General features: G+C 49.5%; 1 protein-coding gene across 1 annotated transcript; it reads right to left on the reverse strand.

Moving 5' to 3' along the window:
* Positions 1-13,960: 13,960 nt before the first annotated feature.
* Positions 13,961-16,279, reverse strand: LOC129382532 (solute carrier family 22 member 16-like). Its single transcript, XM_055066658.2, has one exon. It carries the CDS (start codon positions 16,187-16,189, stop codon positions 14,732-14,734), a length of 1,458 nt encoding a protein of 485 aa, XP_054922633.2. The 5' UTR covers positions 16,190-16,279; the 3' UTR covers positions 13,961-14,731.
* Positions 16,280-16,580: the final 301 nt, after the last annotated feature.

Genomic DNA, 16,580 nt, shown 5'->3' on the forward strand with positions numbered 1-16,580 from the left:
CACAGACGCATCGAAGTCACACGAGGGGGTGTCATATGCAGCCATCGGTCCATCCTTCTCGAAATCCGATTTACTGCATCCCGAAACTAGTATCTTCACGGCTGAGGCCTACGCAATCTTGTCGACCGTGAAGCATATAAGGAAATCAAAACTCAGAAAATCAGTTATATATACGGACTCCCTTAGTGTTGTGAAGTCTTTGATGTCGTTCTGTAAGCACAAAAATCCTATAATAATCGAACTCTATTCCGTCTTATGTAAAGCATATGTATCTAACCAGCATGTAATTATATGCTGGGTGCCTGGCCATAGCGGCATCCAGGGTAACGTTCTAGTGGACCAGATGGCCACATCAACTGCATCACACACTGTTAATTCTACCGCTGCAGTCCCTGTCACAGACCTGAAACCTTTCTTAAGAAGAAAACTGCGAAACCACTGGCAACGTATGTGGGACGCAGAAGTAAATAACAAACTGCACGTGATAAAACCACAGTTAGGTTCTTGGCCCCCCGTAACAAAATCACGGCGAACAGATGTCCTATTCTGTCGCCTGAGAATAGGACACACTTTTGGCACGCATAACTTTTTACTCACTGGAAATGAGCCTCCAACCTGTGGTAGATGCGGGGAGAGGCTGACCGTCCTCCACGTCCTCCTGGAGTGTCGGGAAGCCGAATATGACAGAAAGAAACATTTTCCCTTAGCATACCGGCAGCAGATCCCCCTTCATCCCGTAATGTTACTCGGCCCAGAACCGCTATTTGACGCCAATGCAGTCCTAAGTTTCCTGAAAGATGTTGTGTTGCATGTTGTTAGCCCCACATGTTCGTAGCGTCTCCTCTCTTCGGAGGATGGCGCTGTGATAGCTCTTTTGTATAGCACGTGCCTCTAGGCCCTTGTGTTTCAAGGGCTCCGGTGAGGCAACAGTGCTCCAGGTATTTGTATTATCTCATATATCTTTTATTCTGCATCATTCTTTTACGATGGATTTTAATGTTCAAAGTATTCGTCATGACTCATCGCCATAATTTTATAGCACGTAGATTTTACGCACTTTACAGCGATAATTTTAGGCCAGTTTACAGCCAAGTCACATCTCCATAATACATCGTCAACATCACAACTAGTCATGGCGCTCTTTGGCCAAACCTGGCCCTTGCGCCATTAAACACCACATATCATCATCATCATCAAGGTTGAAGATTAATACGGAGAAGATCGCAATTTTCGTTAACTTGGGAAGGAGAACAAAAATTCAGTATCGCCAGTCAGCCTTTAGTGTTTGTACAGGAGTACGTTCCTAGGTCAATTATTAACAGGGGACCTTGATCACGAGAAGGAAACTTTTAGAGGGATTAAAGAAAGTTGCAGTTTTGCCCGAAAGGCGAAGCATCGAGATTGCGAAAGCGAATTAGTTCACAGATAGATATACGAAGTAAGGATAGTAGTTTTATCGGCCATATCAGCTCGTAAAGATAGCCATACTAATTAAGTTAACAAGCATGGTGTCACGCGTGCACAGGCAAACATGATGATTTATCATTCGATGACCGCGGAAACTCGCTGTCAATACGCTGGAGTCAGGAAGCCCGGCAGCAGCAGCGGTACATTCGTGCTGCGTCTCGCATCAACGCGAGCTAAGGGGCGAAAACACAGCGCACGGCCGCCCGGGCCGTGTATTTCCAACTGCTCGTAGGTACAACGGGGCGTGGAACTTGCGGAGACGACGGACGTTTGCGCGCATGCGCGAATGAGAGCGGGTGCGAGAGAGGAAATGTGGGGAGTTTTGCTCCTTGAAAATACGACTCTGCCTAGGTACTACGGAGGAGTTTCTTGGCGCGCGGTGTATCCGCTTGTCCCTAGGCGTGCCGGCAGAAGTCACGGGGCGCGGTTGTGCTGAACATAGCATCGCAAGTTGGCGCTCGACGCAATCATATTTAATCGATCATGTTTTTACTAATGAAAACAACGTGTCATTATTTCGCATTATTGGCGGCGCCTCCAGGACACCAAAGCGGCAACGGGGATATCAAAGCTAGAAGCCGGACTGGTCCGTGGGTTGGGGCTCGCAGAGGCCTGCGCATGCCAGGGGAGTATAAGATCGGCTGTCCGCTATCGCGGACAGCCAATGTTTTATGCGAACACCCCCAGGCACGCTTCGGCCTCTGCGGCCCCAACCCACGGGCCGCCCAGCTTCCAGCTTTGATCCCCCCGCTACCGCTTGGGTGCCCCGGAGATCCTGCGCCGCCTGCTTTAATATAACCTCAGGTGCTCTCCTGAGGCCTCCGTTTGCCGGTTACATGTGCCCTCCTGGAGCAGTGCTTGTAAAAAATCCGATCTATCGTCACGACGAGAGAGAGAGAGAGAGAATAAACATTTTTATTCGGTGAATGAAGCTTCGGAGAGGCGTCCTCATTCCAGAATGCCTTGAGCTCGGGCCGCGTCCTGGGCCCTCGCAATCAGCCGTTGCTGATCCTCGAGGTCGGAGCTGGCCAAGGCTCTCTCCCAAAGCTCGTTAGTGGGGTAAGGGTTCGGAGGATTTAATGGTGCCGCTCTGCAACCCCCTACTATGTGCCAGAGGGACCCGGGCTCTGCGCAGAAGCGGCATTGCGGAGAGAATTTTGTAGGGTCTATGAGGTGATTTCTGGTTGGGTGGGGGAATGTATTAACCTGTAGAGCTCGGAGGAATCGCTCCTGCTCTCTAGGTAGTGACTTGTGTGGGGGTGCATATGTTCTGCGGGTTAGCTTGTAGTATTGTGTGATGTCTTGGTAAGAGACCAGAGGGTGCATGCGCTCGGGTTCAGATTCCTCGGCGTCGGCTCGGTGGGTCAGATCTCGAGCCACGTGGTTGGCGACCTCGTTGCCAGGAATGCCTTGATGAGCTGGCGCCCAGATGATCATGACTGATCTCGTTGGCGGCTTTTGATTGATGATCCGGAGCGTAGTGCTATGAATTCTGCCACTAGCAAAGTTGCGGCACGCCTGTTGGGAGTCGGTCACTATGACTTCAACCTCTGTTTGGGAGAGTGCGAGGGCTATGGCCGCTTCCTCGGCTTGGAGGGGATTGTTTCGTGTGAGCGAAATGCTGCTCCGATGTTCTGTGTTGACGACTACGGTGGCTGTTGTGGCTGCGCGTCTGGAGTAAGAAGCCGCGTCCGTGTAGGCTGTAGAGGGTAAAGTCCCGTATCGCTTGTGTATGGCCAGGGCGCGGGCCTCCCTTCGCTCTGCGTGGTGCACTGGGTGCATATTGCGAGGTAGAGGACGTACGGTGATGTTTCTCCGGATGGCATGGGGTAAGCTCACAGTCTGAGGCGGCGGATGGCTCAGAGGGGCAGAGAGCCCCAGGCGTAAGAGAATGGACCTCCCTGCTTCCGTAACCGCCAGCCTTGTTCGCTGACTGGATAAATGTGCCTCGATCAGCTCCTCGGCCGTGTTGTGCACACCTAGTCGTAGTAGGCGTTCTGTGGACGTACTGGTTGGCAGGCCCATCGCCTGCTTATATGCCTTTCTGATCATTGTGTTGATTTTCTTCAGTTCCGTCTCGTTGAGTAGTGCGTATGGAATAGCGTAAGTTATTCGAGACACGACGAAGGCTTGGACAAGCCGAAGCGTGTCCGCCTCCCCCATGCCTCTTGTCTTGGTTGTTATTCGCCGGATCATGTGCGTAACTTGGGCTGTTGTATTTTTAAGCTTTTGAATTAATATTGTATTGGTACGATCCGACTGGAAAACCATTCCCAATATCTTTACGCTCTGAGACGGAACGATGGTGTGTCCCTCCAGTTGTATGTTGATAGTGGGCGAGTCGGATGTGTGCTTCTTTCGCGGTGAGACCAGGAGTAGCTCCGACTTTTGGGGGGCGCAGCTGAGCCCGCATGACTTAGCATAGTCACTCACCACGTCTGCAGCTTCCTGCAAGCGGTTCTCAATTTCCCCGATGGACCCTGTGGACGACCAGATGGTAATGTCGTCGGCATACAGGCCATGCCGGATCCCTGGGATGTTATCGAGGAGCGGCGGTAGGCCTATTAGGGCGATATTGAAAAGGAGAGGGGATAACACTGCGCCCTGTGGTGTGCCGCGCCCGCCCAGTAGGAAGGGGTTTGTGGCTTTGTCCCCGACCTTTAGGATGGCTTTTCTATCTGAGAGGAAATCTCTGATATAGGAGTACGTCCTGGCCCCACAGCCCAGCGCGTTTAGCCTCTGTAAGATTGCTGTGTGCTTGACGTTACCGAACGCCCCTTTAAGATCTAAGGTGAGGATAGCCGTGGGGGAGTTGCGTGTCGCTGGTACAATCACCTCCTCTTTCAGCTGAAGTAGGATGTCTTGAGTTGAGAGGTGTGGACGGAATCCTATCATCGTTGTTGGAAGTTTCCCCGAATCCTCCAGGAATGGTTGTAGCCGGTTGAGAACGATGTGCTCTAGGAGATTTCCTACACACGAAGTGAGGGAGATCGGTCGTAGGTTCTCAATGGCTGGTGGCTTGCCTGGCTTCGGTATCAGACGAACCTCGGCTATTTTCCAGTCCTCGGGAAGGTTTCCTTTCCTCCATACTTCGTTAAGATGAGCGGTAAGCTCTACTAGCGAGGGGCTGTCAAGATTTATAAGTGCCTTATTGGTAATTTGGTCCATTCCCGGGGCTGTGTGGCGTCTCAAGCCCATTATCGCCGCTGTTACCTCATGTAGATGAATGTCCTCATCTAGGAGCTCGTTAGGGGTGCCGGTGTAGGGTGGCAGAGGCTCCGATGTCTGTGTGGGGAAGTACTGTGCCTTGAGAGCCAAAAGGAGGTCCGCCTCGTTTCCAGGAAATTGGTGAATTACTCGGGCCATATTGTGGTTGGATTCCGTTTTGCTGCTGGCCGGGTTGATTAAATACCTCAATAACTTCCACGTCTTGGAAGTACTCAGTCTTCCTCTCAAGCTGTCGCAGAGGGATAGCCAATTCTCTCGGCATAGCTTGGTAGCGTATTCCGCAGCCTCTTGTGTGAGTAGTGCTATTCGCCTCTTGAGCTTGCGATTTAATCTTTGCCTTTTCCAACGCTTCAGCAGGCTACGCCGGGCTTCCCACATGTGGAGCAAGCGAGCGTCGATGCTTGGAGTGGTGGTGGATGTTTCAAGCATTTTGGTGTGCGCCTTCACATCCTGGTGAAGCTGAGTAATCCAGTCCTTAATTGACTGAAGCTGTTGGCTCTGGTCGTTCGCAGCTCTTTCTTCTCTTATCTCCCGCAGCTTGGTCCAATCCGTGAGGCGAGCCGTGCCTATCCTGGCTTTGTATTCGAGCCCATGGAGAGTGGTGGCTAGCAGCGCGTGGTCGCTGCCTAGGTACTCCTCCAGATTGGTCCAGCAAGCTTGGGGGATATTTCTGGTGAGGGTTAAGTCGGGGTTCGTGTCTCTTTGAACACTTGTGCCGAGCCTCGTGCTATTCTTTGGATCGTTGACGAGCGTGAGATCCATGTCCTCAATTATTTTGTGAAGCATGTTTCCCCTGGGGTTGGCGTACGTATAACCCCAGAGGGGGTGGGCTGCATTAAAGTCGCCCACAATTAGAAGCGGATGGTTGCCTGCTGCGTGCGTGGCTTGCTCCAAAACCAGTTTGAGGACCGATGGCGCGCTTTTCGGCCGACAGTAGACGTTTAGAACAAACATGGGACCCTTTTTCTTTGTTGCCTGTGGGATAATTTCGAGCAGAATGGCAAGCGGTTCGGATTGCTGGAGATGGTGTTGAACGGCCACTAGCTTTTTACTGACCAGGGTGTGAAGGCTGCTCCCTGTATCGGTGCCATAAGTGACGTATCCGGGTAGGCGGACGTGTGTGTTCGTTTCTTGCAGTGCGATGATTTCAGGTGGTCTTGTTGATGTAGCGATGTATTGTATCAGTGATCCATACTTGTTCTTGTAGCCCCGGCAATTCCACTGCCACACCGTGGTTTCGCCTGGGGAGCCCCCGCGCTTACTGCATATATGTTGAGGCGGAGCCATCTTGGTTATCAAGGGGTGGTGATGCGTGTACAAGATGAGGTTCTGGGGAGCCCAGAGAATCTGGCAATTCTGGTAGGCTCTGATGAGCTGTTTTCTTGGGGCGCCGGCTTTGACGAGCTTCCAGTGCTAGTATGCGTTCCTCTAGTCTCATGATGCGTTCCGCCAACTGAGTGTTAGAGTGTTGTTGTTGAGTTGCGAATTGTTGTTGTTGTGCCGCTGACTGTTGTATAGCTGTGAGTTGTTGCTGCATGGTAGCTTGTAGGGATGTCTGAAGGCTCTGAATAGCTTTTGCTACTACCTCTTCTACCTTCTGGAGAGTGGCATATTGGACGGGTATGACTCCCTGCGGTGCAGTCGGCTGCGCGGTTGCTCGTTGCGGTGTCGGATTTGAAGTGACTGTGTGAGCTGGCTGCTCTTCCCGTTTCCGCTTCTCCGGGGGTGGGGTTGAAGTGTTTTGTGTAGGGGTAGTGCTATTTCTTCCAAGCAATTCATCTTTTAGTGCTACGAATTCTGCGTGTACGCTAGTGATTTCTGATTTGAGTTTTGCGTTTTCTTCAGTGAGACGCCTAATCTGGGCATGTGCCTGTGCCAGCTCTGTGTCAACAGGGGGGGAACGAGCTTTGGGAGAAACAACCTGTGCCCAGCTCACCTGCTGCGTGACCTGCGCTGCTCCCTTGCTTCCCCTCCTGCCGCTTGCGGAACGACCACGGCTCGAGGTCCTGCCATGGGATGGCGTCCGTCGTCGCGATGAGGTCCGTCGCCTGGAACCGGAACGCGGCCTGGAACTGCTCCTCCCCTGGACAGCTCCGCGTCGTTTCGGGGACCGCGACTTGCGGGATGCTGAGTGCTCGCCACGTGGACTCGGAGACGAGGAGCCTGCTCTCGGGGTCTGCTGCGGTTTCCGGCGGCTGACGGGCGGCAGGAACCTGTTGGGGCAGGTTTTCGCTGCTGTTGGGTGATTCCCGCCGAAAAAAGCGACCCGCGACTTATAAAACACCAGTCAGAACATTGTCCCTTCAGACACAGCGATCGCCAAGCGGCGTCCGCGCCCACTGCCTCACCGCGCGGGCAGCCAGCGGCGGAGCGTATAAACCAACTCGACCGAACTCCGCAATGCCGGCATGTCTAGGGGACAAACGAATACAACGCGCTCTAAGAAACCTCCTCCGTAGTGCCTAGGCTGTCATATATTCAAGGAGCAAAAGCCCCCAGATATTCTCTCTCGCGCCCGCTCTTACTCGCGCCTGCGCAGAAACGTCGAGCGCCGTCAAAAGTGGCACGCCCCGTTGTACCTACGAGCAATTCTAAATACGCGCCCGGGCCACCCGGAGTAAAACGTGCGGCGCCCCTCCCCTCCCTGCCTGCCTTTCCTGCGGATCCTTGCGCGCGACGCAGGACAGCGCGCTTCCTCCCCGCCTCCTTCGCTCGCTTGCGCGACCTTGATCCGCGTTCGCCGGCTCACCCTCGCACGATTTCTCTCACACATATAGCACAGGTCGTGTGGCGACAACATTAATGCCCATGGACTTTATACGGAAACTTACGGTGACGGTGACGCCAACGGCGCCTGAAGTGCCTGGAGTGCGCCTGGAGTGTCTCTATAATTGCTATCGCAATAGGACCGGTTCGAGGGCATACGGCAAGCATTAACAAATCCTTACCGGGAGCATACCACTGTCGTTGAAAAGTACAGTCACTGCATTCTACTGGTGCTAAAATATGGAGTATACACTTGAAGGTTAACAAAGAAGCTCGAGAACAAGTTAACGACCACGCAAAGTGCGGTTGGACGAAAAATGTTAGGCATAGCGTTGAGAGACGGGAAGATAGCGGCGTAGATCAAAAAGCAAAGGGGGATAGCCGACATTCTGGTTGAAATTATGAAAAAAAGATGCCGAGCAGGACAGGCCGTGTAAGGAGGGTGGATAACAGGTGGGCCATTAGAGTTACAGAATGGGTGCCACGCGAAAGGAAGCGCAGTCGAGGACGAGTGAAAACTAGGTGAAGTGAAGAAGCGAGTAAATTTGCAGGCGCAATTTGGCATCAGCTAGCGCAAGACAGAGGGAATTGCAGATTGCAGAGAGGCCTTTGGCCTGCAGTGTACATAAAGATGGGCTGATGGTGACAATGCAATAAATAAATTGTTAGAAAGCTTTAACACATCTCCTGCCTAACTCAGCACAGCTGACCAGTGTTCCTTCCGCCTATTCCGCGACGCCTGGCGTAATGACTCACGTGCTGACTTCCAAGACCTGCGTCCGAAAGGACTCCCGCCACATAGCACAACTGAACTTCCTGGGCAAAACAGGGGTGCATTCGGTAAAGTTTTTTATTTTATGCCACCATGCTTTAAAACCCTGCAGGCCACAGGAAGGCAGGTCCGAGACAGGCGACACCTTTATTCTGGTATGCGGTTACTACCGGACATCCCACCCTAACTCTAGCAGTGCGACTAGACCGGCTCAAAATGTTGCTGACCTCCCGAAAGGAGAATGCAGCGATCCCTCTTAATGGATAACGTCGCCAATATATATATATATATATATATATATATATATATATATATATATATATATATATATATATATCACAAGGGAATAAACATGGCGTTCTTTTATATTCTGATATATATATCACAAAGAGTAAACACGGGCCGGGGAGGTTGGGCTGCCCCAACCTCCCCGGCCCCTTCCGACGCTGGCAACATGCGGCGCAGCCAAATCCCTCAGGGAGCACCATCGACCTCTGGGTTGGTGGGCGCAGGGGTCTTGCCCTCCAAGGCGGGACTCTCTCTGGTAACTTCTCGCTCGCAAGAGCACGTGTCCGGCGTCTCACAAGAGGCAATGGACACTACACCTATTCTCAAGGCGCACCAAGCGCCTAAGGAGCGGTGAGGCTCATTCGAACGTATCAGAAAGGGCAAAACCCCGATTACAGGGCCTCGAAAGAGCCCTGTAACCTAATCTCTGAAATATGTGTAATTAATACTTCTGTTTCCGTACACACAGCACCTATTTACTTCAAATATGGATACAAAGATAATTCAGTGGAACTTCAGAGGTTTTCTTAGAAACCTTGATGATGTACAAGAACTCATCCACAAACACAATCCAAAAGCGCTGTGTCTACAGGAAACACACTTAAAATCGAAACACACAATTTTCCTCCAACACTATGTTACGTTTCGCAGAGATCGCGATGATGCTCTCGCATCATCGGGCGGTGTTGCCATTGTTATTCAGAAAGGCATAGCGTGTCAACGTTTGCAGCTACAGACGCCCCTTTAAGCAGTGGCGGTTCGTGCTGTTCTCCTAAACAAACTTATCACTGTCTGCTCGCTCTACATACCCCCACATTACAAGTTAACTAAACATGAATTTTAGTCCTTAATAGCTGAATTGTCAGAACCTTACGTTGTCCTTGCAGATTTCAATGCGCACAACTGCCTATGGGGCGACTCTCGTATAGATGCGTGAGGTCGTCTTGTTGAACAGTTCCTTTTGTCTTCTGGTGCGTGTCTGCTGAATAAGAAGGCACCCACATATTACTGTCTTGCAAGCAGAACCTTTTCTTCAATTGATCTCAACATAGTTACGCCTTCTATTCTGCTTGAACTCGAATGGGAAATTACAAAGAATCCCTACGGAAGCGACCACTTCCCCATACTGCTACGAACACCTAAAGAAAACGAATATCCACCACAGGCACCTAGGTGGAAGATTGATACAGCTGACTGGGAGAAATTCCGAGCTCTCTCTAGTATCTCATGGCATGACATATCCTTGTTACGAACTGATGCTGCTGTGGAGTATTTTACAGCCTTCATAGTAGATGCCGCATCTAAATGCATATCACAAGTAAATGGCTTGGCATGCAATCGGCGTGTCCCATGGTGGAACGACGACTGTAGGATCGCTCGTAAGGAACACAACAAAGCGTGGCGGTTGCTACGCGCCTCTCCCACTCCGGAGAATCTGATTAACTTTAAGCAAGTAAAATCCCAAGGCAGGAGAACGCTCCGACAGGCTAGAAGAGAGAGTTGGCAGAGGTTTTTATCGGGCATCAACTTGTACACAGATGAGGCGAAAGTCTGGAACGGTGTTAATAGGATAAGAGGGCGACAAACATACTCCCTCCCTTTGGTAAACACACAAGGCGATACCCGACAAGATCAGGCAGATTCACTTGAGGAGCATATTGAGAGCGTGTCAAGTTCAACCAATTATTCACACTCTTTTCTCAAATATAAACAAATAGACGAACGTAAGCCATTCACAAGAAAAAGTCGAGAGAATGAGCCTTACAACCGTCCTTTTAGTATTGCCGAGTTGAGAGCTGCCTTGAGCGCATGCAAGAGCTCCGCACCGGGATCTGAAAGAATCATGTATGAAATGATCAAAAACTTACACAATGACACCCGAGTTACACTCCTGGCACTTTTCAACACCATTTGGGCTGCAGGATCCCTTCCAACTGCATGGAGGGAAGCCATTGTGGCCCCTGTTTTGAAACAAGGCAAAGATCCTTCCTCAGTGGCAAGCTACCGCCCGATAACCCTCACAAGTTGCCTTTGTAAGGTATTTGAAATAATGATTAATCGGCGACTCATTCACATTCTTGAACTGAGCAAAATGCTAGATCCCTATCAGTGTGGCTTTAGAGAAGGGCGGTTCACAACCGATCATCTTGTACGTATTAACGGATATATTCGCGACGCTTTCGTACACAAACAGTTTTTCCTATCGATATTTCTCGATATGGAGAAGGCGTACGACACAACGTGGCGGTACGGGATCTTGCGGGACTTGTCGAGAATGGGCCTCCGTGGCAATATGTTAAAACTGATAGAAAGTTACCTGTCCAACCATACCTTCCGCGTGAAAGTCGGGAATCTACTCTCACGTCCATTTATACAGGAGACTGGTGTAGTCCAGCTATAGGGAGGTGTGCTCAGCTGCACGCTCTTTATAGTTAAGATGAACACACTCCGCGCTTCATTACCACCAGCTATATTTTATTCCGTGTACGTAGATGACATACAAATAGGTTCTAAATCATGTAACCTTGCAGTGTGCGAAATGCACGTACGGCAGAGTTTGAACAAGATATCTAAGTGGGCAGACGAAAATGGATTTAAATTCACCCCCCACAAAAGTTCATGTGTTCTCTTTACAACAAAGAGAGGCCTGGTTCCAGACCCGTGCATGGAACTGGGTGGACAACAAATACCTGTCAACAAAGAACAGAAATTTCTAGGTGTAATACTAGACTCTAAGCTTACTTTCATCTCGCACATTAAATATCTCAAAACTAAATGTCTGAAAACTATGAACTTACTAAAGATGCTATCACACACAACATGGGGTAGCGACAGGAAGTGTATAATGAATATTTATTGGAGCCTCATTCATTCACGGTTAGACTATGGCGCCATAGTGCACAACTCTGCCGTCCCGCGTGCACTAAAGATGCTGGATCCCGCCCACCACCTGGGTATCCGTCTGGCCACAGGCGCATTCAGAACTAGCCTCATTCAAAGCTTGTGTGTAGAATCGCATGAGTGGCCACTCAATCTGCAGAGATCTTACACCAGCTTCACATATTTCCTTAAAGTGCACTCTGATCCTTAACATCCGTGTTGTGAAACTATTAACGATTTAACTTGCACTGCACTCTTCCGTAATCGACCCTCTGTGAGACAGCCTTTCTCACTCCGTTTGAGGGAGCTTAGCGTGGAAATAGATGTTCCACTCTTCGAACACCGCTTGATGCCTAAAGCGAAGCAGCTACCGCCTTGGTACTGGTGTGAGAGAATGTGATATGTCTTTTGTAAGAGTTACATAATACGCTCCGGAATTCGAGAGAGAGAGCGTAAACTTTTATTTCAAATCAACAAGATTTGAGTCCGGCGTCCTTTTAGTGGGTCTGGGCACCCGCCGCGGACGCGGTTCCGAGACCTTGTCTCGAAGCGGCTTCCTCGGCTCGCTGGACGGCCCAGAGTTGTGCTGTCAGGTCAGAGCTAATACGAATGCATTTCCATGAACTCCAATTGAAGTACTATTGTCCGGAATTCTACACCGATGCGTCGAAATCGCATGTCGGTGTGTCTTAGGCGGCTGTTGGACCCTCTTTCTCTGAAGCAGGTATAATGAACCCCCATACATGCATCTTTAATGCAGAAGCGTGCGCAGTACTGTCTGCGGTGAAACACATAAAACAATTAAAGCTAGAGAAAACGATAATATTCACGGACTCGTTAAGTGTTGTAAAAGCATTAATGTCCTTAAGAAAACACAAGAATAATGTTTTCATTGAGCTTTACTGTCTCTTGTGCAATATTTATTCGTCTCGCAGACATGTGACAATATGCTGGATCCCTGGTCATAGATGCATTGAAGGTAATGTGCTGGCCGACCAAATGGCCACATCAGTTACACCTCAAGCTGGTAATACCGCAACTGCTATTCCTGCCACAGACCTCAAGCCTTTTTTGCGAATGAATGTGCGAAGTTACTGGCAACGCATATGGGACAATGAAACAAATAATAAGCTCCATTTGATTAAGCCAAGGATAGGTTTCGGGCCCCCCGTTACAAAAACAAGACGGACCGATGTCCTAGTCTGTAGACTCAGAATAGGACACACATATGACACAATTTTCTGCTTACTGGTAACGAACCTCCTACCTGTGGTAGATGTGGTGAAAGGCTCACCGTCCTCCACGTCCTCGTGGAGTGTCGGGAAGCCGAAAGAGAAAGAAGGAAACATTTTCCTCTGGCATACCGGTATTGTATCCCTCTCCATCCCGGTATCTTTCTTGGTAAGGAACCCCTTTTTGCCACCACAGCTGTCCTAGGTTTCTTGAATCATCTGGTTCTGCATGTTAATAGCCCAATAGTATCGTAGCACATCCTCTTTCTAGAGGATGCTGCTATGATAGTAGTTCTGGACACCACACACTTTCAGGTCCTTGCGCTTCAAGGACTCTGTTAGGGCAGTAGTGCTTTTTCAGATTTTTTATAGAGATGACCAATTTTATCACGATGTAATTCATTTACAATGCTTCTTTCGCGTCCTTGCCACGCTTCATAATCAGTCATAGCTTTATTACATGTAGCTATTACGCATTTTGCAGTGACCCGTCTTTTAGGCCGCTCTACAGCCCTGTAACATTCATTCCTTGTAATTTAACGCTTCACTTTGATTTCATTACCATTGGCTTGGCGCTCTTTGGCCATACCTGGCCCTTGCGCCATAAAACACAACATAACCTCATCAGGACATTTAAACATTGTCTGTCACAGATAGCACAATTCTTGTACTTGAGCTGGCTTATTTGAAGAAGCGGAGATTACTAGAAAGAGAAATCGAAACACATATTCAGCTAATTAAAAAAAGACACCAATGAACTTAATTACCTTACGGCACATATAAGAATTTACAAATTGTAGCCGGTGAGTTTCCTTTGCTGTATTCCCTTGAAATGAATCTCCAGGATCACAAATGTTTCGAGGTATCATTGTCCAAAGTGTGGGATGAGCTGCATGTGCGTACCAGTTATTTCATGCTTCAATAAATTGAAAAAACAAAAGCTTTTGGTAAAAAAAAGCAAGGGGAAAAACAGCGAATTCTTAAGGTGAGTTTTATGGTACATATCCCATAACAGGTGTCATACTCGAAAGCCAATCCAAGTAGCTACGTCTTCCAATCACGCTGGCTACAATTCGTAAATTGCAACATGTACCATGAAGTTATTCATTAAATAGGCAACATGTCATTTTTTATTTATTCGGATAAGAGCTTCGATTTCTGGTGCCAGTAATGTGCGCCTCCGAATAATACAGCCGAAGGAATGAAATCATCTTGTGGGTAACAAGCGATTCTTGAAAATTCACGAGAACAAAAAATGATGACCCCGTGTACCCATAGTCATGACGAGCACAGGTTGCACCGGTGGGAACTTATGCCATTGGACACATCAACAAAATCCTGAAGCTATATTTGTGGAAGGTACAGTCTGCCCAAAAGTGCGCCACAAAGCAGCATATGACTATTCACACACCATACTTATAAGGACTATAGTCTATCAGACCATCCCATTAAGACAGCCACAACACAGATAACAAACCATGCATGGGAGAGGGAGTGCCTTTTACTAATTGGTCTGTGAAACCTTGTAAATGCTTAATAAAAGGTACCTCCTACCAAGTGCGAATTATCCAAGGGAGTAAAAAGCAGGTAGTTTCGAAGCATTACTGGGTAGTAAAGCCTAGCAACTGCGCCAAATAGAAATTTTTTTCTAACAGTGTGGAAAGTTTCAAAGAAGCACGGCTCTGCTGCCTCGCACGATTTATGCTGAGATTACTGAGGAAGTAAAAAGGCCAGGAAACCTCAAGTATGGAGCGGGTACATTGAATGAAAGTCATATGGTAGGTGTGAATTAAATCAACACCTTTTGTCTTTTTAATGCACCAGAGGCTATAATATGCATTTAAGGATTAGCTGCGCCAGCAAATCTGCCTTAAGCAGCCACTAGTATATGACTCGCAGGCACTGAGAACAAGAAAACAAAGGTGAAAAAACTTGCGCCCACAAAAACAGTGCAGCAGAAGGTATCAGATTTAAATAATAACCAATCACCGCACAGTTAATTTAGCTAAAGGTAGTAAAAACCTGTGAGTACGTGAAAATAAAAAGAAACGAAGTTACGTGTTCCTTAATCAGCCCGCATATATTCGATGCTCTTGTGTTATTGCGATGGGGTTTTGCACATCGGCATCGGTGAGGCTAGCTCAGGAGAGCCAACACTTTCCTCTTGGGAACAGGCTGCCGCTGGAGATGTTGCCGCTGGCGATGCTGCCGCTGAAATTTCGGTCGCGGCACTGCGTTTCCAGCTTGCTTTTCTCTTGCGTTGGCCATGCTGCTTGCCCGGTTTGTCTGGCTTGGGTGTCTTTTGCGTCGCCGTGGTGGGCCTCAAAGATGTTTTCAGTGCTTCCTTGCGCTGATCTTCGCTCAGAACTAGGCGGACTTCGGCGGGCTTCTTCTCGACATATACTTCGGGAAGACACTGGATCGCTATTACGCTCCCAAAAGCCAGCGCTGTCGTGATGACCCCAGCGACCAAGAGCTGTTCTTCGTGGAAGAATATTTCGATGCATATAGCCAGAAGCACGCCAAGCCGGCCGAAGGAGTACGAAAGGCAAAGTCCCAAGCTTCGAATCGTCGTAGGGTACACTTCCCCGGTGTAGGCGTAGTTCAGGCACATGGCAATCGCCGACGCGCTGGACATCATTATCCTCGGCAGAGGATGTACGGCGGGCAAGGGCCAATTCGAGAGGACTGTCTGCAGCACGCTTGAGGCGCCGAGGAAGGCAAGTACGCCTGACAGAGTCACGCGGTGGCCTCGTTGCTTCATGCCATAGAAGGCTATGATGAGAATGAGCCCCGTGCATAGAAAGGATGCGAGAACCCACGGTTCTTCGAGCGTGGCACCCAAGCCTGAGGCATAAAGGGCAAAGCTCACGCTAAACCATGTCACGAATGCAGACAATGCGCGCCGCCGGAGGGAAGCCGAACGGAGTATGCTCGTGACGCCAGCAGTCATCGTTGAGGTGTTGGCATCCCGCTTTAAGAGCTGCTGTTTCAACGCCTGGAATGTTGCTGTGGCCTTGCCAGCTTCTATGCCGTTCAACCGGGCGGCTCGGAGTACGGTGAATTCAGCTGCTCGTATCTTCCAAGCAGCAATCTGCCAAACGGGAGACTCGTCCAGGTACCAGCAGCAAGAGACCATTAACGCCGTGGCCGTGACGAGGAGCGCTTGTGAGAGCACCCACCTTGGTTTGAGTGTCGAAAGAAGGTGCACCAGCGGAGTCATCACGACCATGGCGCTGCCACTGGCTGTTAGTATATACGGACCCCGGTGCTGACTTCCGGTCACTTCGTAGAGCATAGTGAAAGCCATCACCATGGTTGCACTGGCCATGGCAGCAGTGACAAGGCGCGACAGGATGAACATTCCCACGGAGGTGGACGCCGTGGCCACCAGGCTGCCGAGCAATGTGCAGATGGCGCACGTGGACAAGACCGGTCTCCGACCCACGCGGTCTGCTGCTATTCCGGCGATCGGAATGAATACCATGGGAGCCAGTCCGAACGTGGATTTCGAAACGGAGTAGAGCCACCTGCGGGTGCACACCAAGTTCCACATGCTGACGATACTTTCGCCGTCTTTCTGGGTGTCGTATTCCCACCGTTCGCACGGCACTGTGCTACGCTCGCCCTGGTCGCTTCCCTGTAAAAGGAGAGAAATGAAAACGTGAATCGCCAAGACGAACCGCTTTCTAGTGAACTTCTTAGCAAATGCTCCTTGACGTTGAAAGAAAAGTCCCCAAGATCTAAATAAAATAGCTCCGAGAGAAATATTCCTCACTGAGAGACTCCTAGGCTCGATCTCTGTATGCGCCATGCCTCTTCAGTTAGCCTGAATTGCATAAAAACTGTGATATCTATGACCATGACGTCACCATGTGCTATCAAAGGTAAGTAATGATCTTGTACGCAGAAATGAACGTCCCGCTACGAAAATATATAACCGGCGG

This window comes from Dermacentor andersoni, chromosome 6, assembly GCF_023375885.2.
Source record: "Dermacentor andersoni chromosome 6, qqDerAnde1_hic_scaffold, whole genome shotgun sequence".
NCBI classification, from domain to species: Eukaryota; Metazoa; Arthropoda; class Arachnida; order Ixodida; family Ixodidae; genus Dermacentor; species Dermacentor andersoni.